A 22,073-nucleotide genomic window follows, 5' to 3' on the forward strand; every position below is an offset into this window, starting at 1 on the left:
TCTCAGGCGAATTTTCAAGATGGAGCTAAAATGCACTATAACCTTGACAGGTGAACTTTATATCACCTTCTTTACACTTTAGAATTCAACTCTTGTCTCCTCTGGAACATATTCGGCACCGCAGTGGATCGGGGTCGGGTGGGGTCGATGGGGGCGGGGCCAAAGCTTCTCGCAGTTGTCGTTCCACGCGGTTGCGGCGTCGTAGTCGAGTGGCTAACGTCTAACGGCGCTGCTATTCTCCGCTCGATAAAAACAGAGCGAAGAGGCCGCTGAGCTCAGAGTGTCACAAAGTGTCATCGGCGGGTTTGCGCGAGAGATAGGGAGAGAGACTGGAAGAGTCACAGAAAGGCAGGGAAGTCAAGCATTGGGCGATTCATTTGGCTGTCGGTCATCTTGTCCCCCCCCCCCCCCCCCCCGCTAGCGGTTAGAGTGCATTTTCGGTTCATCCTGAAATTTCGCCTAACTGCCCCTTAACTTTTTGGGGCCGGTGATCGAGATTCTCTTTTCATGCTCTATTGACTGTTGATTAGTAACAAGGAAGAGATGGAGCACAGGAAGCGATGCTCCGGCTCAAGCGTCATTAGTTGAAACTTTGGAACCGTTCGAGCATGCATCGGCACATTTTCTCTTTTCAAGGGGGGTTGATCGGCGGAGGCCGTGCAGCAGCTCACAAACGTCCTCGCCGTGGCGACGCTCCCTTTTCCAAGCAGAGAGAAACGTTGGAATCCTTTCACACACACACTTTGGTGGTTACAGAGAGAGCGGGTGAAGTGAGAAGGCTCCTCCCCCCCGAGAAGTCGACGGAGGTGGCGAGAAAACGGAGGGGCGGGGGGGGGGGGGGGGGTCCCCCGTAGGCCACGTGATTTACCATCTCGGAGTCACTGTGACAGTCGGCCTCGGGGCGGGCGCGCGGGGGGCACAGGGAGGGGGGCAGCGTGCGAGAGTGGGCGGGGACGTAGTATTCGTCGTCGTCGTTGTCCGACCGCGTGGCTCCCTCCGAGTTACAGCGCGTGAGGAAGTCGGAGCGCGTCCGGGACATGCGCGGTTTCTTTTTGGGGCCCGGGCGGCCCACCTGCTGCCGGGCAACCACAGGAACATCAAAAGCGCAACTCCCGCATTTTCACAATACTGGAATCCTTTTTTTGTTGGAACTTCACTTGCAGGGAGACATATTATGCAGTTTTAAAATACTACCCCGGTGTCTTTATAAAATGTCTGTCAGTCAAAATAATTTCACTGCAACAGTAATGAAGCGATCAGGTCAGTCTTAAAAGTCAGCCTTTGTTGGCACAAGTATCGAGTCGAGCCGGCTGCAGCGGGTTTTTGTGTGTATTGAAGTGTAACTCTACCTCTCTGCTTCTGGAATCATCTCTGAACATGGACAAAGACCTTCCCTGGTTCACCAAATCCTTGTCGGACCTGCAGAGGAATATTGTCAGTCAAATACGTACGACATGATGAAGACCTTTATTTTCAAATTTGTAAACAAAATATGCCAGGTAGTTCCGAGGGGCAAAAAAAAGAAATAAAACAAACAAACAAACAAACAAAAAAAAAAGCGTTTGACGACTGTGACATAATCTGACACAATGATAAAAATGCGCCCCCCCCCCCCCCCCCGTAATCCAAATGCATCTAGGAGAACATGGAGCTCGTAGGAGTGATGGTAGAACTCCATCCGTGGGCTCCCTACCCTGGCTTCCTGCTTCATTTCAAGGACATACTGTATGCGCGTCAAAAGCGGGTGAGCAAATACTTTTGCCAAACGGTAGCTAGCTTTCGGAAGACGGCGGGAGCTAATCTGCTCCTGGTGTGTTTTTTGGACTTACTTGGAGAATGGAAGCTTGCGTCTGGGTGGCGAGAAGACAGCGTTGGAGGGCTTCTCCGTCATGTTGACAATCACAGTCTGGGCCGAGCTCTTCTTCTGGGCTTTGGGCGGCTTCGTGTCAAGGAGCGGACTCGGCACCCCCTTCCCGGGCGGGGCCGTTTTCTTCTTCTGCTGACCCGGGGGAACGGGAGAAACGCCGGCTTTGGGCTCCGGGGTGATCTCGATGTCCGCTTGGGAGGAGCAAAGGCCAGACGCTTTTGGACTTGCTTCGTGAGCGGTTGAAGACGGCACCGCGGAGGAATTCCCTTCATCAAAGGTGGACGGTGTAGTCCTTTCATCGAGTGATTCAATCGGAGATCCGACCTCCAAACCTGATACGGGTGTCCGTCGCGAAGCGGGAGGCGTTCTTTCTGGACTGTGCGGTACCAGCGGCCCCTCTTCCAGAGGACTCTCCTTTTGCATACTGATCAAGACCACAACAGGCTTTCGAGAGGTGGACTCCCTTCTGTCCTTGTAAGATTTGTCGGGACTTTCACAGTTTGGAACTCGAATTGGACTTTGGTCAGAAGCGATGTAAAATGTTGCCCGGGGACCCTCAGTCCTGAGGGGGGACTCCATCTTGGGCGTTTGGTGGTGGTTTGAATCTCTCGCTGGAATCTCTTGAGCTCGCCGGTCTGAAACGAAACATTCCCGAGGCGCAGACGATTGGGATCGAAAACCTCCGGAACCTTCGGTCTCCATGTCCTCGACAGTGAACATCTCAAAGCTGTCGAGAGAGCCGAGAGGTGAAGGTCCGCGATGGTCCTCCGGGGGGAAGGCGCTGCCGTCCGGTGCCGCCTCTCCTTGAGGCGGCGTGTCCAAATGACCCGTTCGAACCTTGAGAAGCTCCAAGCTGAACTGCGCCTGCTCCAGTTCTCGCATTCGCCTGCTCTCTCTCTTGGATCGAGTCTTGTGGCTCGCCTCGTCCGCACTCCGACTTTGTTCCGAGTCTTTCTCGGCGGGTGCAGAGTCGTCCGCTGATCCTCCAGAGAGGCCGCGCGCAGCATCCCGTCGCGACGGTGCGAAGTCGTCATTGGGTCCTTGAATGACGGGCGCTGGCGGTTGGCGCTGCTGCTTCAGTTCTTGGAACCTAAAGATTTGAAAAAGATGGATTACCAAAGCAGTACAAAAATGTCAGTATGGTAGACCACGCGCAAACCCACCACCCTCCACGTACGGCGATTTGGGATTTGACTAAATCGGGCCCCTTCGGATCCAATCCCGCCCTCGTCCTATTTTGTGTACCTGCAGCGGGCCAGGTAGCCGCGCCCCAGCGCTTGCAGCAGCATCGCAGTCCCGTAGGTCTCACAGTATCGTCTCCTCTCGACGAATCCCCTCCAGGCCGCCTGGACCGCGATGGCCGCCGCGGTCCTTCGACGCCAGTGGATCCTCCAGCTCCTCTGGATGGCCACCGCCGAGCGGCGCCAGCGCAGGAAGGTTCGGCGCTGCCTGCAGCGCCTCCACGCTGACTGAAGGCACAAGACCGCTTGCTCCTCCAGCCTCAGATACACGGCGGATTCTCTGAGGAGGCAGCGTCGCCACCATCGCTGCAGAAAAAGAGCAGAAAATGAGGCAAAAGGCCTCCGTTTTTCGGGCGAGCCGCCGCCGGAGTGAAACGAAATGATCATTTGTGTACCGTGACACTGATTTGACAGGAAAAACTCGCAGTCGGTTACAAACGCCCACCTGGATGATACGCGCGGCCAGCCTCATCCTGACAAAGGTCTTCCTTTCCAGGACCGCCCGGAAGCGGCGCTGCAGCATGACGATGCGCCGTAGAACTTCCTGGTGGAGGAGCGTCTGAAGACGCTGGCGCTCCGCCTCCCGCAGGAACACCTAAAGGGCGGCGGGATGTTTGCGCTCACTCGCAGTCGTGAGCAAACGTGACGGGAGGACACAAGGGGGTAGGTACCGTGGTGTTGCCCACTTGGTAGCCAGCCGGCATCAGATGGATCTGCCTGAAGAACTCCCTGATGCCCGACTTGGTTGCGCTTGTGCCTCGAGGCAGCAGCACGTGAAAGTGACCAACAAAATCCTGCAAAGAAGATCGCCGTCAAATGGTTTTATTTTTTTTTTCTTTCTTCAAACCATGATCGTGACGATTTGAGTGCAGAGAAGACGACGATGATGTCCTCTAAGATGAAAGTTTGATTCCCCCACCACCATCCCAAGCTTATTCTCTTCCTCGGCAAGCAGCGAGGGGAAGGGTGAGCAGTTACACACGGCGGAAGAGGAGCAGTTAGCCCCAAGGACAACAAGTGTACCCCACGGGTCTTTTCTAAAAAAAGTTTGCCAATTACACTTTGACTTGCCGAGACAAAGTAAAACGGAAGAAGCTTGTCAACCTATTTTGGGGGTGGGGGGGGTCGTTTAATCATTTAAACGTGCCATGGTACACATTTCTTAATGTGCTAAATAGGCTTTGTTTTGTTTAACCCTGGAGAACCCAATAAATTTTTTCTTCTCTGGAAAATGATGACTTATACATGAAATGACTGCTATATGTTCACTGAACGCCAAAATATATGTTTTTTCAAATATTCAATGCTTTAATCCTAATTTAGGATTAGGGCCAAATCTGACCCTTTGGCATTTAAGGGCAGCATTTGAGTGGCAGAATTTATAGGGGCCCAATTTGACCCCGTGGCTTCTCCGGGGTTAAAATTCAAATGGATTGTGTACAATGGAGAAATGTTTTTATTGTACTAACATTTTCATATCGTGATGCCGCGATATTTTTGCTCATGGTTATCATACCGCCAGTTAGCAACCAAGGTCGCAACGCCTGGATGAGCATTACCTGGAAGGTGTACTTGATGTTGTAGCCCGATTGTCGTATCCGGACGGTCTCCAGCATTCCTGTGTATCGCAGCTGTCTGAGCACCAAGCTGTCATTAAAACGTAAGGGTAGCTGACAAAGAGAAAAAAAAAAACAAAACAATGTTTTGGTTTCGATTGAATAAAAAAGTCAAGGAAATGACTTCAGTGCAATTCTAGATTTTTTTTTTTTACCTTCTCAGCATTGGAGCGGATGCACTTGACAAAGTATGGCTCTGATTGGTTGAGAGTCTCCATCAGTTTACTGAGGGAAGCCTGCAACACGCAACACATTCTTGTCTTGTCCAATCAATCCAGTTCAGTAAAACATATCATGTTAAGACACTTTTTTTTTTTTTATATTTTGGAATAGGTGACCATTTATTTTGTAGTATTCTTGTTCAGTTTTTTTATTTTTTATTTTTTTGAAGAAAAACAGGAAAAGACAAACAACTCTGACAATTGGATTCGTCAGGCATGTGTACGGATTGTTAGAATTTTCATAGGAGAAACAATCTCCTTCAATGCTGGAGAAATTTCTGTGAAAAAAAAAAAAAAGAAAAAAAAAAAAAGACCTTTCCCGGCTGCTATTCGGCCTGCTTTTAGCCTGGTTGATTTCAGGTGTAATTTCCAAAAAATGTCCAGCTGGGGGCACCAAAGATCAACCACTGACCTGGAACTGTGCACTGATGCTGGGCGGTTTCTTCTTCTTGTGCAAGTGAAGCAGTGACTTGGTGATGCGGTCGTGGAGCGTCACGCTGCTCAGGTGGCGCAGAGACTTGACGTCTAACAAGTGCTATGATATTAAAACACACACACACACACACCTTAGTGCAACTTAAGTATAGAAGAAGTCAAGTTTAATAATTAAAAGATGTGTCCCACCTTGGGGAGGCTGGGCTTGATTTTGCAGTTTTTGTTTCTTCTAAAGAACGAGAGAAATGATCATTTTATGAGCAGAAATTCATTGCAGGGTCAGCAACTTCAACAACCAAAAATGAAGTTAAAGAAAATGCATTTGGTTGTTGGTATTCTTTTTTTTGTTTGATATGTAAATGAAGCGTAAATCTCACTTTCGCCCAAACAATCACCACTACAACTTTCTACAACCACTTAGGCCTAATAAAGAAAAAAAAAAGGGGGGGGGGGGGGTCAATGAAAACACTCGACAACACGCAGGCTCGGGTTCTCACAGTAAGATTCCCTGAGCTCGTTCCAGAAGCTTGCTGTTGGACGAGTTGACGAAGATGCCGTCCTCTCCCAGGGCCGTCGGGCTCCCCGCCGACGACAGCCGCCCCGAGCTCGGGCGGCGACCGTTGCAGCCGACGCCGAAACCATCCCTGAAATAACAAGACGGGCTTCCATATTTTTTTTTTTGGGGGCAGATGTGTTGGTGGAAGCAAAAAATGTCGGCTGCGAAGAACGTCGCGAGCTGGAAGAAGAGCGATGGATGACTTTGAGGACTCACCAGCTGGCTTTCTCGTTCGGGGCGTTGGCGCCTTGAAGGTGTGACAGCGGAGAGCGAGGATTCTTCCTGCTGATGCCTGCGCGGGACGCAAAGCGAGGACAAGAACACCACCGATGAACAAATGATCAAATCATTGAGAAACCAAAAAAAGGAACAATTTATGAATTTATGTCATTTCATCATTAATAAAACGACTGGAACCCCCCCCCCCCCCCCCCCCGACAACCATGATGTACTTTCTATACATACCGTACCAAAATTAATTTCCCCCCATAGAACCGAATTTTTGGAGCGGAATCCCTGACTACATCGGAGCATTTTTTTTAAAAAATTGAAAACGATTTAATAAAGGAAATATGTGAGCAAAATGGATTTCATATAAAGACTATCACTAATCAACTCTAATTCATATTATTGAAAAAATAGTCTCAATAATTTATTTTAAAAAACACGATTGTATAGTTCGCTAATTTAAAATGACTACAAAAATAAAGTTTAAAAAAATCTTAAATAAAACCCTCGTCAAAATATGAAATACCCTATAGAAATAATCGATAAAAAATTCAAATATGTGATTTGAATTTAGAAGTATTTTGAAATCAATCTGGTGACAAATTTTCATGGGGGGGGGGCGCGGGGGGACACATTTGACATGTTTCACTTCAAACAAATGCAGACATCAAATCCAGACAGCTTATGCTGTGCCGCTATCATGAAAGCTTCTCACTGGACGCGTTAGCGACCGCAGGTGACGGCCTCCACCTGGAATCGATTTTGGAGCGTTTTCACTTGAACTCACCTCGGAAATTTGCCGCTTATCGTAAAGCCTTTTAACAAGGCGCCAGCTTCCAAAAACGACATTAGAGACGGGTGCTTACAGGAATTTGTAAGGCTCGAAAAGCAGGCCAGTTTCACATACGAGCAGTAAAGAAATAATTGAATTTGGGTTGGACTAATTTCCTCTCTTAAATCGTATCGGCGCGGACAATTTGCGGCAGGAATCGACGTTCCACGATTGTAACACGGCACATTTTGTTCCTTAATGTTACCAAGTTGGAGGCGCACGCTGGCTAAAAAAAAAATCCTCCGTACGATTGAACGGACGCCATCGTGGCCCTACTTACTGTATTTCTCATCTTTGCACCTTTGAAGGATCTCAAGGCTCCTCTGGTGAACCGGGTGATGAAGGAAACTGAAGCTGTCGACAGTTTTGACAGTGGCACAAGGCAGGGGGGAATCATGACCTGGCAAGAAGAAGAAGAAATTCGTCCAACGTGAAAGCAATTTGTGTCTCAAATCATCTCTGCGTTGTCGGTGACCTAATTTTGTACAGGCTCGTTCAAGGCTCGCAACAAATCTCCCCCTATCGTTACCATCTCGGATTATAGTGGAATTCGAGAGACGTGTCGAAAACAAGAATGCTAAGTTTGTCATCGGATTGAATCATATAACGAGAGTCCGGACGTATTACGTTACATTGCATCATTATATCGTACACAGTAATCCGAGCGAACGGTAGCGTATCGTATCAAAACGGCAATCAACTGTATCGCATCTCATCACATCGCAACGGGAGCCAACTGCATCGTCACTCGATCGCATCCTGCCATTTCCCAACACACGAGAATTGGAAAAGTCCGCCAATCCTCCGTGAAGAATCACCAGTTGGTCCACAATGCTGCCGCTCGCCTCCTGACTGGTACTCACAAGAGGCAGTACATAACTCTTGCTGTCTGATTTCACGAAAGACGACAGAAATCTGAAAATATTTACCATTGAGAGGCTGAAATTCGGAGCGTCTGTTCAACAATATACATTTAGGCGATGCGCCGAAGCGATGAACCGATCATCGACACCGTCGTCGATGAACTGATCAGCTGTCACGGCGGTTAGCAATGTCGTGGTGACCGCAGCCGTCTGACCTGTCTTCTTGTGAGTGTGTCGGCGTCCGGCCTCCCTGAAAGCCACCAGGGCCCTGAAGTAGGCGCGCAACACGGCCCAGCGGAACGTGGCCACGGGGTCGATGCCCATCAGACTGCAGATGAAGGCGTTCTTGCTGCTCTTCAGCAAGGCCACCACGTCGGGACGCATGTGGTCCGTGTTCTTCTCTCGGAAGTCCTGTCCACACACCAAGAAATCGTTAAGTATCATTTTTCATTGCACCGACGCTTCCGACAGTCGTGAGTTTGCGACGTGATTGCGACGCTATGATGACAAATGCACGGCCCATCACTGGAGGTGGATTATGAAAAAGACAGCGGCGCGCCGCGTAATGCGGCGGGTACGGCCCGGGACCGCACTTGGACACCCGCGCTTGAATTGACCTTCCCTCCACGTCACCGGCGAGCCCGAAGTATCTCGCAGCACACGGCGGACGCCTCGCCGCTGCCGAGGAGAACCGACTGCTTCGGATTCGTATTATCCCAAAACACTTTGAGCGCTTCCAGCACATGTGCTTCTTATCAGAGCGCAGCTGGAAGGCGAGAGGGAGAATTAGATTTAGCAAGGGGGAGGGAGGGGGAGGAAGGAAAAAAAAAAAAAGTAGGTCGACAGCACGACAAGAAGATCATAAAAGGCTTGGACGAAAGGAGAGAAAAGATGGTTCATCTGTGACGTCGGCCAATTATACGTGAGCGGTGTTGGATCAACACAAGCCGCAGTGACAAAAGCTCCTTTCATGCCGCCTCTAAAAGTTGGATTTTTTTTTTTTTTTGGTGTGTGTTACCCGCCTCGTTTCACTGATTCTGTTTTGTGTATTGGTCGAGAAAAGAAGATGACACCAAAATCCTACCACAATCGTTTTTTTTTCCTCCCCCAAAACTCTTAAGTTATTGATAATTATTGAGCGAATCAACATTTTTATCAGGTTTTTTTCCGATTTCAGTTTCAATTTCAAACGACTAAAAACAGACGCCCCACCAGGAATAATGAATCCCCCTTAAAATGTAAACAATCATTTTTAAGTTTCGATCCTACATACAGCGTCAACGTCACCGCTACTTGCAAAAATGAGTGCTCAAAAGATGGCACACTAGTTACGAGCTGATAAACTGCTAATGTAGTTATTTATTTTTTGGTGTGTGTGGGGGGGGGGGGGGGTGTGCTCAACTGCTCATGCTTACGCGGGCAGGGTGCGCAAATTTCAAGCTTTGCACCTCCTCGCTCGCTTATCAAATTAGCTTCATCTTAGCGAGATTCCGCCGAGTCACGGCTGGGCGTTGAAGCTGCACATTGTTGCTGTTCCTTTCTGTGGCCTTCTTTCGTTGACTGGCGCATTCTGTAGACTTCAACTTGCAAACCAACGTGAGAAGGAAAAGCTGCGCTCCGAGTGGATGCAGTGGCGCACATTTGCGCCACCTGTGACCAGAGTAAATCTACTAGGAGCTATCATGCAATCACCCAGCCCGATTTATATCGCCCTTCGGAAGGTAATCGACGGGGTGGCCGACGCTCCGCACCAAATGGGCCGCGGACCGGTGGTTGGGGACCACTGTCGTAAGGTATAAAAAGAAAAAATGGCCATTTGGGGGGCGAAGCACACGACGCAGCCAGATTTGGCCGATTTCAAGAACATAAACGAGCTCACCTTCACTCCGTACTTGACTTTCCCGGCGTAGTGTCTGATGATGAAAGCGGGCTCCATGACGGCGGGGAACTCAATGTAGCTGTTTCCCTCATGCTGACGCTTGAACTTGTCCAGCAAGGTCTGATTGGAAGCTTGAGGGAAGCTGCAGAGCCCCCCCACCAAAAAAAAATAAATCACATCAACAACAGCAGACAAATGAGGACAAAGTAGCTTCCCAATTCTCCACAAAACATTCAGCGGCGTCCAGCAGGTGGCGTACTTGCACTCCTCGTCCAACAGGTGGAAGAGCGCGGTGGGTTTTTTGCTGATGAGGTTGATGCAGCTGCTGTTGTCGATGTAGTCGATGGTGTGCCAGCTAATGCCCTCGGCTCGGTACTCCTCCTGCAAGAACAACATCGCAACATGACAGCAAAGCCTCCCGGTGGTCTTCCTGAGTCTATGTAGTGAATTCACAGATTTGTTGTCCAAGACTTTATACATGTTGAAAGATAATCATCGAAAATATGAAGAGACCTAGAACTACACTGTGCTGATTTTGCGGTGACTATTTTTGTTCAACAGACGCATGCGCCCTCGATGTAAAAACTGGTGCATCTTCATTTTCGTGCCAGGGCAAGTTGAGTTTACCATGTCTGGGAATTTAGCGCCTTGCTAGGAATTCCGGTGGGCCTAGGAGATTTTATATTACAAGCCCTGGGCACACCTGAAGAAGTGGTGAGAGAAAGTAGACCTGACTTTAGACTAGGTGGAAGCAGGTCTAAGTTGGGGTGCCCCCACACCCCCCGCCCCCCAACTTGGTGTCGTGCAATTTTGGTGGATTTGATCCAGACGCAGGTCGATAAATTTGAAGCTGCGCGGACATGTGGGGTTTTCACACACAGGCGCACGATGCGGGGTGGAAGGGGCCCCACTTTAAAGCGGGCAACTGTACATCATCCGCAAGTGGAGATCTTGCAGCTTCTTATGAACATACTTGACACGCGTTGATCTCCCGCATGGACTCCGGCAAGCGAGTCCGTTATGCTTCCGCCATATACATATGCCTGACCCGCGCTGGAAATGAGAGGAGCTGCTTCAACTGGCTGGGAATCAAGTCAGCGGGGTTCACTCCCATAACGGCACAAACACCCCTTTCCACCTGCACCCATCGATGAGATTACCAAAAGAAAGATAACTGCACCCACGTGCATAGTTAGATGGCACTTTACGCTGGACTTTAACACTTTAACCGCCAAAGTTATTTTCACTAGTCACACTTCTTAGCTTGCTAACTGCAACATGCTAACTGGATACTGCAATTAGCAAGCTAAACTTTTAGACGTGAGTTATCACGCTATACTATCACAGTTGAAGTGCTTTTTTTGGGGGGGGGGGGCCTTATTTTCTTTCTTTGTAATGACAAGTTGTTACTCTTAAAAAGTCTGATATTTGAGTGGAGCGTGCCATGGTTAAGATAATCTAGTGTTTTTGAACAATATTTGACAAAACAAAACACATTTTTATCCCAATCGACAGACATATTGCCAATTATCAAGCATCAGCGGTCGGTATTGGCGACGGCTCAAACATACTCGATATGGTGGGGGGGGGGGGGGGGGGGGGGGGTTTGACTGCAATGCTCCCCTATTATTAAGGCAACAAAACGGCAGAGAGTCAGCTTGTCACATCCTTCACTGGCACTCCAAGTTTGAATGGCCCGGACAGCGGAAGCCTGTGATCTCGTCTTCTCCAAGACGGGCAGATATTTCGAAAGTCTTCTTCTTTTTTAGCCTGCGGACGACGACCCGCCCGCTGCTGCGATGCCACAACAGATCACGACTCGGTTTAGCTGACAGTTCATAACGCAGCTGGCTGGGAATACACTACGGGGGCAAAACGGTCACCCGCAGGGAATAAAAAGAAAAAGAAAATAGACATTTGGTACAACCGGTTCCGCTGTTTTGCAAAGACTTTCTCCAAGATGTTGAAGTGTGACAAAGTGGTTCTTCCGCATTGAATTGGGACCCAAAAAATGATCCCCGAAAATCTGGGAAATGGCATTAAAAAAAAACAAAAAACGATGCAGCAAGAGCGTACCTGCTCCAGTTTGAAGATGTGCTGGTTGAAGTAGTGCTGCAGCCGCTCATTAGCGAAGTTGATGCAGAATTGCTCAAAGCTGTTGTTTTCATAGTCCTCAAATCCAAAGATGTCCAACACGCCAATGGAAAAGATCTGCAGGAAGGCCAAGCGCAGTCCTCGTCACGAGTCGCACCGGTTCATACATTGAAGCGATACATTTGATACAATGAATTTCTAGACGACTTTTTTTGTTTTGCGTTGATTCAGAATCGGCATCCGGTTTCGTCATAATATAATCAGTTAAAGCAGTCAAATATTTGGTCATATTTTTGAATGAAGGGTTAGGTTTAGCAGCAGGTGGAAATGTTTTCTGAAAGATTTCTATGAGTTACAATGCATGGTAAAATCCGGATTGCGCAATGTTTCATTTACTCTGCGGGTCAAACTTAAAAACCAAAAATAAGTGAAAGCAACTCAAAACCCAAAAAACTAACGATATTTTTTTAATGCTATTAGGGCTGATGAAACAAATAGGAAAGTTGGAGGGGAATTTTTATTTTATTTTTTTAAATGGAGGTTCACATTTTTCTTGGTTTTGAACGGATGAGTTGGCGACCCGCGCTGCTGTGATGTCACACTATTTAAGTGGCATCCCTCCAACTCCCACACCCGAGTTGGCAAAGGTTTCTATTTGAGGATTTTTAGCCATTTTAGATCAGATTCTTAATTGCCTTTTAAAATCCATTAAGATCCAGTTCTTGATTCCTCCGAAGAAGGCAGCCGCTCAGAGGCGGGCGGGAGGGGGGGGGGGGGGGGCTTTTGTGAGCGAACGGACCGTCAAAATACGGTAGGCTCCTTTATTAAGCCTTTATTTCTCCTTCGCAGCTCACAGTGTATGTCATGATTTGTCTTATTGGGAGGGAGGAACAAGAAGCTTGATACCAAGCGCAACGGCATCGACCCACGTTGACGTGATCAACATGACGTCAGTGCCGAGGGAAAACAACACACACATGAGCACGCAGGCACGGGACTGGAGGGGAGGGGTGGCGGTAACGTGAGCTGATAGGGAATTCAACGCCATCTGCCCAAATGTTTCAGACACACGCACGCACAGATGCACATGCGGGGGGGGGGGGGGGGGGGGCGTCCTAGACTCTCAGATCTCCCGCGGCGGATCGACAGGTTTCACCTTTGAATTGTCCTCCAGGTCCTTGTTGTTGAGCAGAGCGTGATTGGTCCGGAACACGATCCAGTCAAAGAGAGCGCTGTACAACGACTTGGCCATGGAGTCCCTCACCGTGCCCGCCTACACGCAAAGTAAACATCGGTGAGCGACTTAAGTCATGAGCGCAATGTCATCATCCATTGTATAGTACAACCACAACCATTTTTTAGTACACCCCCCCCACCCCCAAAAAAAAGTTCCCCCAGGTCAGATGCCCTCCCCAACACCGCAGCACACCCTTGCCTCTTTTTTGAAGAATTATTCCAAATGAGGAGACGTTGCGGTTCCGGGTTGGGCTTTGCAGTTGGCATCAGCGTTATGAGTATGACATTCCATTTCATCGATGTAATATTCACAGCCTTCAAGTCAACACCAAAAAAACAAACAAACAAAAAAAAAAAACACCAGATTGCAACATAACATACTTATTGAATTATGCTTGTTTTCCATTTAACTGTGCTGGGTGAAAATCACAGTGATGTGACAATAATAATTTTCACAAAAATAATCATCATCATAATTATAAAGATTGAGACAAGCCCAGCCAGCCACGATACAGACTGCGCAGGAAAGTGAGAGAATGTCTGGTTAAAAGTGAAATGACTCTGAAAGCTAAAAATAACGAGCAATGATTTCATCTGAACCAATTTGAGCGTGGGCAGTCTCGCCATGGACACACGCACCCCACTTTTTGTTGTGGTGATCTCACCAAGTGAGCCGTTTGCAGCCTTATTGGTTTATTTTGCCTTCCCAACAACAGCTCACTATTGTTTTTCAAACGCAAATTCACACAGAATGAAAAACAAACAAAAGCAAATATTTGTCACGGTGCTTCGCGGGGACGCCGGACTGCGTGTGACTCACTGGGGCCGAAGCCTGCCCAACCGAGAGGAAAAAAAAATGCATTTAGACAAAGGGGGGGGGGGGGGGGAAACAAGCGGCAATGTTTGCATTATTGATTCTTTGTGGTATTTTTAGCCGCTCAGGCTGTGATGCTACAGACAAGTTATGCAAGAAGGCTGTGAATAATTCAAACACAAACATCATCAGGGCGGTTTCAAGGGAACTCAGTTGTGATGCAAACGCCGAAGGTTATTCTTCACTTCCTTGCTAAATTCTTTTTGTTGAGGGAATGCATCTCCATGAGATAACCCCGGCACAACAAGCACATCTATATATCCCCAAATTTTGGCCATTGCAAATTTAAACGTGCATTTTCAATTCTAATACATAGCGACGTCGATGTAAGTTTGATTAATTGTCCGGCTTTCAAAGAAAGCAACCGGTCTGCCTTTTCAGTCAGCTGAAGCAGGGGTCGGCAACACGCGGCGCTCGAGCCACATGCGGCTCTTTAGCGCCCTCCGGTGGCTCCCTAGAGCTTTTTGAAAAATATTTGAAAATGGAAAAAGATGGGAGAGAAGTATATACAGTATATTTTTCTGTTTTGATATGGTTTCTGTCAGAGGACAAACATGACACCAACATTATTAACGTTTTCCGATGCTGTAAAAATGTGTCGAATAAATATTAAATGTCAACATTTCCTCAACCAATATTTGCGTCATAACCTGCGACACGTGTTTCTATTAACAGGGCGGGGTGTCAATCAGGGGGCCGTTGTAAAAATAAATAAATTAGTTAATTAATCGAGGGTACTTGCTAAGAATAGGAATCTGGGCAACCAAGAGAAGCATTTTTAAACGGTACACGTGAGCTACGATAGTTAGCATGCTGCGAAAGTGCGTCCAGTGCCTCGTTCATCTTAGCGGCCGTTCTGGCTGTCGCTCATGAAGGCATGCGTGTGTAAGTGTGTACGTATGCGCGCGTGTGCGGTAACGGGTCGATCGCGGGAAGTTGGTTGTTCAAAAAGTAGATCTTCCGTCCAAAAAGTTTGGGCACCCTCTCCTGTACAGGATGTGAACTGCAAGGGGAGAAAAACATTTAATCATGAATGCTCGTTGTGTATTTGTAGCCACTTAGTTGTGTTGATAGCAGGCTAATATAGCTCATATAGATACATACAGCATGTGGTGCCTTCATTATAAGGCTTTTTAATTTTTTTTGCGGCTCGAGACATATTTGTTTTTGGTTTATTTTGGTCCAATATGGCTCTTTCAACATTTTGGGTTGCCGACTCCTGAGCTGAGGGAAAGTTACAGTGATAGCGCTTTGTCAGGACTGCGTATTCCAGTGGAGGCTTCACATTCCTCAGACAAGACCACATGACTGTAAGAATGGAGGGAGAGGGGTGGGGGCGGGGGGCAGACGGGTCAGCTTGTGAGCGACTATTGTTGGTGCACAGATCAGATGTGCATGTGGGTGGTGGTCGGCTAAGCAAACTGTGTATCTGTGTTTGTGTGGAGTACTTCCTTCCTCAGAGGAAAAAAAAAAAAAAAAAAAAAAAGCCCCGCGGCTGCTCGCGCCAAATTAAATTCCGCACAGTAACCGCCTACTTTTAGATGAACTCTTGCGACCAAAAAGTGGGCCGGACATCACATCCGAGTGGGCGGGGCGAGTCCACAAAGACGCCCGCTTGGCACGACAGGAAACGGGAAGTTGCGGGGGGGGGGGGGGGGGGGGGGTAGTAGAAGAGTTTGCGCGTGCGGGTCGGGCCACAATGAAAAACTCCCCCCCCCCCGACAAGCGTGAGGAAGCGCACGAGTACAATCAACGCTTGACGCGCTTTGTCACAAAACAACAGGTTGTCATCGGGTGCGAGGCGGCGTTGTGCTTAAGTCGCGACACACCAACGCCATCAAGTCTCTTCAAATTGCGCTTAAGATCAGTCAAGAGAGACTGGATGACTTTCTGTCACTTACAGAATGGCACTCATGGAGGGTCAAAGTGCAAGAGGAGAAAATAGGTCGCACTTAACCAAATGTTTGTCAGCTAGCAGGCTAATTAAGATAGCCGGATCATACCAATTCGGACTCTGGGGCAGGGGGGAATAAATTTCATCGTGTCTCAAAGGTCATGAAGAGAAATCGAATTCCAGTACCAAAATTGTAGCGTGCCATTTGTTTGTCCGTTAGCTAGCAGGATAGTTCCAAGACATGAAAACTTGATATGCCGACGTGACGTAGCAGCCTGGGTAACTGACGTGACTACCTGGCGGCCATGTTGGGAGCGACAATGTTCGCAGCAAAGGCAACGCGTTGACGTCGAAATTCAGTTATAATTTGCTCATTTCTCAAACAATTTCCATGAGGTTTATACGGAGCCCGTAGGTTTAGTTTGTTGTCAATGCCAAAAACTGTGATATCAACACAGAAAAGTTTTTTTTTTTTTTTTTTAAATAACCTGTGAAAAATTATTCCTAGTTCCCTTGTCATAATTTACAATGTTGTGCAGAAACGTATGCATCACAATGTGCCAGCATCCATTATTTTGGGCTGGATTGCCGTGCACACACATGGAATACGCGTCACGCCTTTGCCCCTACTAGCTTAGCATTGCCCTATGTAGGCTAATTCCTGGTTCGGAGTGGATGACGTTTGACAATGGGATCATACCAATTCTGCCCGTAGGGCAGGGGGACAAGGATTTTATTCTGACACATTAAGAGAAAAGAGCCTAAGAAGATTATTAAAAATTTAAAAAACGTTTTCGTGTTTGTTTGCGTTCCGTTTGAGAGCTAGCAGAGTACTTCCCGGGTGAAAGAGAATGACTTGAGTTTGCAAATGACTAAGAACCGTCTCTGGTGTGTGTGTCTTGCAAGTGACTAAAGCAGTAAAAAGAGAATTTTGATCTGTGTGTGTATGTGTCACCTCTGCAAGTTTGTAGGGCACGATGAGCCTCTCCCCTACGGTCACCGTCTTCCTGGTGGTCAGCGCCTCCAGCAACATCTCCTCTTTCACCTACAGGAGGTGACAAAAACAAGATGGGGCTTGACTGCGCGTTACGTGACAAGAGTTAAGGTTTTAAAATAGGGTTTCAAGCCAGGGTTCGGAGTTCCAACAAGGTGTTTCCAAGTAGGCTTTCAAGCCTATGATAGGATCTCAAACAAGAACTAAGATATTAAATTAGGGTTTCTAGTTGGGGTGAAGGTTTCAAATTAGGCCTTCAAACCAGAGTTAGTTAGGATTTCAACGTAGTGATTTCCTGAGCAGTGGGGTAAAGGAGATGGCAATCAATTCAATACAATCTACTGTTATTTTTGCATTGACAAAAAAAATGTTTTATTTAAATCTGCGAGTAGGTGAGTCCATGGGTTCTGAACCACCAGCATGCGGAGTTCAACCGTATTTGCAACGGGTAAAATGAAGGTTTGAGATGAGCAAAACCTTTTCCGTCGTCATTGTTTTTTTTTTTTCTCTTGGCTTGTTGCTAATTCAGCCGGTCATCGCGAAGCCCCACAGTTACTCATCCCGAACCAAGCAAGGAACCTCCTTGCCGCTTTCCGGCTGGAGTATTCCTGGCATGCTCCCACTTAACCGCAGACCAAACTTGGCGACGGACCAGGCATGGATGACACGGCCGCAGTTGGAGAAGCAGATGTCGGCTCCTCCAGCCGCTGGGATTAGCGATGGTAGCAACAAACCGTGTGTGTGTGTGTGTGGGCATTATCAGACTTCATTTCACACTGCGGGCTAATCCTTGCGCAAGGAGCAAAGACCACTCTGGATGCTGCAATGCAATTGGTTGATATTTGCAATGCATTAGTTGCTTGGTAGCGCAGATCACAGGGCTAATCCCTTAATAAACACGCGCTTGTCAAAACGGATCCAAGGGCAGCTTACATTCAAGTCCGGCTCCAATGTTCTTTTGTTCTAAGTTCGTAATTGCACTTCTTTGACTTTTGCTCAACATTTCCAAAAAAATAAATAAATAAGTAAAATACAATGCAACAAAATCAGTGGCATCGCCATAGTTCGTAATCACTTTAAAATATGTCAGGGTATGTGTGGCTTTTCAAAAATAATAGTCGCGTCAATGTTCCACGATTAGGATTTCCAGTCCGGGTTTCACACGAGGGCGAGAGTTGTCAAGTACAGTTTCAAGCCCAAGTTCGGGTTTCAAATTAAGAATTCAAGGAAGGTCTTATGAGGCTTTCAATTATGATAATTATGATTACAGTAATTATGATTACAGTATCAAATCAGGGTTGAAAACCAGGCTTGGGATTTAAAAGTAGGGCTTGTCTTAGTGGTATGAACAACAAATAGACACACAGCTTTATCGGGCCGCAGGAGCATTTCATTGCTCTGCCTGTCACGATACCGTCCGCCGAAGGCGTAGATAGATCAACAAAAATACAGCACTTGTAGGAAACCGACAAACATTTTTGGAGCCTCAGCAGATTAAGAAAAAATCAGGTATGACTTTAAGGGCATCACTCTGCGGTCGCTTGTGGGAAGCCCAACCCCGCGCGGCACGAGAGGTCCGAAACTAGAAAGCGCACGGCCAGGACCTTGTCTAAGTTGCAAGGCGATCTGTTGTCAAGCATCTCTTCACTTCCACCGTCAGTCACCACAAGCCGGCCTTGCCCGAAGAGAAACACACAGGCGGACACTCTTTCTTCTTTTTTTTTTTTTAAGTCACACACATTTGTGAGGTTATTATGCCTCATGGGTGGGCCATACATCACGGGATAACTTGGGGGGGAAGCAGCCAACCCCTGCCAGACTGTAAAACATTAGCTTTAGCCTGAACATTACGTACATAACATTAGCTTTAGTATTTGCACCTGGACTAAAAGACTTCACAGTCATTGTCACTTTTCAGGGGAAGAAAAAAAAAAAAAAGTGCCGCAAAAATCCAAACGCGTGCAGCGTTAATCCCTTGAGACGTATCCCAAGAAGGCTTCAAATCTTTTGAGTCGGTACCACCGCCCTGTAGAAAGGACGCTGCAAGCAATTAAAACACGCTCACCTCCAGCAGCTCCGAGACGATGGGAAGGACCTCGGGGTTGCAGATGTCGATGGAGTCGTCCCTGTAGGTCTTCTTTTTGTAACGGATGTTGCCCAGGTGGAGTATAGCCGACAACAGCGAGAAAATCCTGGTGGGGGTTGGGGGGGGGGGGAGGGAGAGAGAAGAGACTCGTAGTGAAACAGTAATTCATTGGGAAGCTACGGATGAGTACGCTAAATCTAGTGACTGTCGTAAATAAGTGAACAGGGAAGATCACAAGACGTAGGAGCCGCTTCCACAGGCGCAGACGGGGAACCAAACCTCCGTCACTGAGTTTGAATAATTTAGCAAAACAAAGGTGAGCTGGCGTTAGCTAGCAGGCTAGCCTCTGTTTTGCTAATTATTGGTTTATTGTTTGTTGTTGGGAAAAATTAATCAATGAACTCACCCGTCTTTCACGCGTCACGCTGGCGATGTCGGTGCTGTCCTGTACTACGTACTGTATGTCCATTTGATGTTTGTGCCGCAGTTTAAATGATAAATTCATCGGACGTTACTTAACCAGCTACTCGGTACGAGTCAAGCCTCTCCTTTCTCGAGAGCAATTTGCTACAGTCATTCACGCCTTCGTCACATCTCGGCTGGATTACTTGATTTTGGAGTCAGCTAATCCTCCATGAAGTGTCTCCAGTTGGTCCAGAATGCCGCTGCTCGCCTCTTCGCTGGTGCTCGTAAGAGGGAGCGCAGAACTCCAACTCTGGCATCCCTTCGCTGGCTCATTTTACAGTTCTTTTGAAAATCCTATCTATTTGATACCAGCTACGCAACAACAATAAACAATTCCTTGACGAATTGGTTTTAGCGGGTTTAGTGAAAGTTAGCAACTGTCAAAGTGGCCCTCGCGTCCTTTGATGGTTCGGTCGGTGGCTCTCAAATTAAAAAGATTGTACCACGCACCCCGCAGGGTCTATTGCAACATTTAGTCGCCAATAGACAACGAAGAAGATTGGTTGCGCAACGCGGGCATTATGACATCGAGTCCGGTTATACTACACAGCTGCAGAGACGCGACGGAGGCCAACGACGAACGAGCGAACACGTGATTGACTGCTCTCATCCTCCATCCAGTCGCCATGGCGGCAACCGCAATGTGCTGAGCTGGTAATACGCGGCCACAAAAATGTTTTGTAAGCTAAATATCTGCAGATTCACTTCACTCTGGCATCCCGTAGCCAGCGGCAGCACACAATCACGCTGCGGCTCCCGGCTAAGTATTCCAAAACCGCACGCGTCAAGGCGCTCTCGCTCGCTCGGCCTTACTGTTTGCGCGTAGCGGGAAGGAAGCCGACCATCTCCATCGCCAGCTGCAGACGCTCAAAGTCGTGCTTCAAGTCCTCGCCCTCCACGCTGAAGCAGTCCTGCTGGTATCACAAACACATACCGGAAGACAGGAAGACGTGATCGGGTTTTTTTTCTTTTTTTTTGTTGTTCGCCCCTCATCCACACGCCACGTTAGACAATATCTTCAAGATGATATCAACAAAGAAGGCCTGCTGGATCCCCAGGTGGCAGCGTCAACAACTTGAAATAAACATACCCACACCTAACATTTGCATCCATTTTCTTTTGAATTTCAATTTTGGACATTTAGTCCGAAACTCGTTTTTTTTTAATTTATTTATTTATTTATTTTTTGCACCTGCGTGGCAATGAAGAATGTTTCGTGGTGGAATATGACAATATGACTCCCTTCTTCTTCCATCCCCAAAAAGTTCAGATTGAGCTTTTACTTTTGTTGTGTTCTTTTGCAACTCACAACGCCTTTGACGCTAATTATTTGTTGCTTTTGAGACACCTCAAACTCTAAACACAACATAAAGAAGAGAGAGAAAGGGCTTTTTTGTGCGGCAAAATAATTTCTCTCTCTCGCCCACCCGTTGAAAAACGTACTTGACGAATAGACGTGCAAGTGGCACTTTTGGTGGCGCGATTCCAGTTGACTGATTTAAACGTCCGCAGCAGTGAATGAGTTAATACGGGTTGACGGCTTTTGAAACATGTTTCAAACAAATCAGTGCAAAAAGTATTGATTCTTGCCTCAGCACAGAAGAACCATCCCTGAAGAAAATCCATCAAAAAGCGCATCTGGCGGAGCTTAGGTTCAGTTCGGATGAAAATACGTGACATGTCGAATATGCGCGGACAGGTTGTGCGAGTCAGCATATTTTAACCGCGCACAAAGCAGAGTCAAGGGCAAGCTCAAGAAAACACAAGCAGCCCGCTCTTCACATCCCAAAACTCCTTCTTCCCCACATTGTTTCCTCTCGGAGAACAATCGAGCCACTTTTCAAAGCGCAGGCTGCACTCGGACCGCGGTGGCAAACAACACAATGCGATACATTCACGTTCGTGTTTGTTTGCCAATACTCTGGTCAACATGATCATTGGACAAACAAACTGCAGTCAAGTCAAGGCACGATGAGGAAACAGCGGGTTTATTTTTGACAGATTGGAAAACAAAGACTTGGTTGAGTTTGCCTCATCACGCCGCTAACATTGCAAAGTCGGGTTCGCCGTCTTCATCGGCTCAGTTTCCACCAAGCGCCGACATTAATTCGGTTGAAACGGATTCTCAATAACAAGGGAAGAAAAGGAACAGAGCAGCAGGTTGAATGGCGGCCCGAGAACGCTCACGTCCATATTCGACTGCCAGACGTTGAATGGGACTGCCGAGCGCGTCGCTTCCCAACCTTGATCGGGTGCTAAGCGGCTACACGTTAGCATTCGATGCTGAACGTTTTGAGGTTCGGCTGCTCAGACGAGGCGAGATCGATACCAAAACGTATGCAGGGAAAGTGGTAAAGATTGTTCGACTCTCCGTGACTTATGTGTTGCGTTATATTATTTGGTTATTTCATGTTAACGGTTCTGTAAAGCGCTTTGTTATAGCTGCAGCCGTTGTGAAAGCGATATATTAATAAATATGTATTGTTTTGGAAAACATTTTCTCCCCCGCCCTCCATCTCTTAACTAAATTTATGAACAAACTGGGAACCAAAGTGACATCATCGGGCTATTTTTATTGATAGCTTGGTTGTCTTGGAATCATTGAGCCAAGTGTAATGGTTAGCCTGCTAGCTAAAACTCTGAAACACGCTATCCAGCATTAAAAAATAAATAAATAGATAAAATTCGGATC

At 47.4% G+C, this 22,073-nt stretch overlaps 1 protein-coding gene across 10 annotated transcripts in view; it reads right to left on the bottom strand.

The window, feature by feature from the left end:
* Positions 1–22,073, bottom strand: part of LOC147206923 (unconventional myosin-IXAb-like) — a 73,907-nt gene that overhangs the window by 12,207 nt on the left and 39,627 nt on the right. For 4 of the 10 annotated variants that reach the window (XM_086108379.1, XM_086108377.1, XM_086108378.1 and 1 more), the window contains 21 exons: positions 20,195–20,295; positions 18,896–19,022; positions 16,792–16,881; positions 12,989–13,105; positions 11,815–11,949; positions 9,998–10,119; positions 9,739–9,880; positions 8,075–8,270; positions 7,277–7,396; positions 6,153–6,228; positions 5,878–6,024; positions 5,570–5,609; positions 5,358–5,480; positions 4,880–4,960; positions 4,668–4,778; positions 3,780–3,902; positions 3,554–3,703; positions 3,113–3,414; positions 1,830–2,957; positions 1,350–1,419; positions 869–1,075 (listed from right to left, as the gene is read on the bottom strand). In XM_086108379.1, coding sequence (XP_085964505.1) covers positions 869–1,075; positions 1,350–1,419; positions 1,830–2,957; positions 3,113–3,414; positions 3,554–3,703; positions 3,780–3,902; positions 4,668–4,778; positions 4,880–4,960; positions 5,358–5,480; positions 5,570–5,609; positions 5,878–6,024; positions 6,153–6,228; positions 7,277–7,396; positions 8,075–8,270; positions 9,739–9,880; positions 9,998–10,119; positions 11,815–11,949; positions 12,989–13,105; positions 16,792–16,881; positions 18,896–19,022; positions 20,195–20,295 — 3,708 coding nt within the window. The remainder of the gene's footprint in view (positions 1–868; positions 1,076–1,349; positions 1,420–1,829; positions 2,958–3,112; positions 3,415–3,553; positions 3,704–3,779; positions 3,903–4,667; positions 4,779–4,879; positions 4,961–5,357; positions 5,481–5,569; positions 5,610–5,877; positions 6,025–6,152; positions 6,229–7,276; positions 7,397–8,074; positions 8,271–9,738; positions 9,881–9,997; positions 10,120–11,814; positions 11,950–12,988; positions 13,106–16,791; positions 16,882–18,895; positions 19,023–20,194; positions 20,296–22,073) is intronic. The other 6 variants (XM_086108380.1, XM_086108383.1, XM_086108375.1 and 3 more) reach the window with 4 other exon arrangements.

The sequence above is a fragment of the Hippocampus guttulatus genome, chromosome 4 (assembly GCF_054856545.1).
Source record: "Hippocampus guttulatus isolate MCC_2025c chromosome 4, RoL_Hgut_1.0, whole genome shotgun sequence".
NCBI lineage: Eukaryota > Metazoa > Chordata > Actinopteri > Syngnathiformes > Syngnathidae > Hippocampus > Hippocampus guttulatus.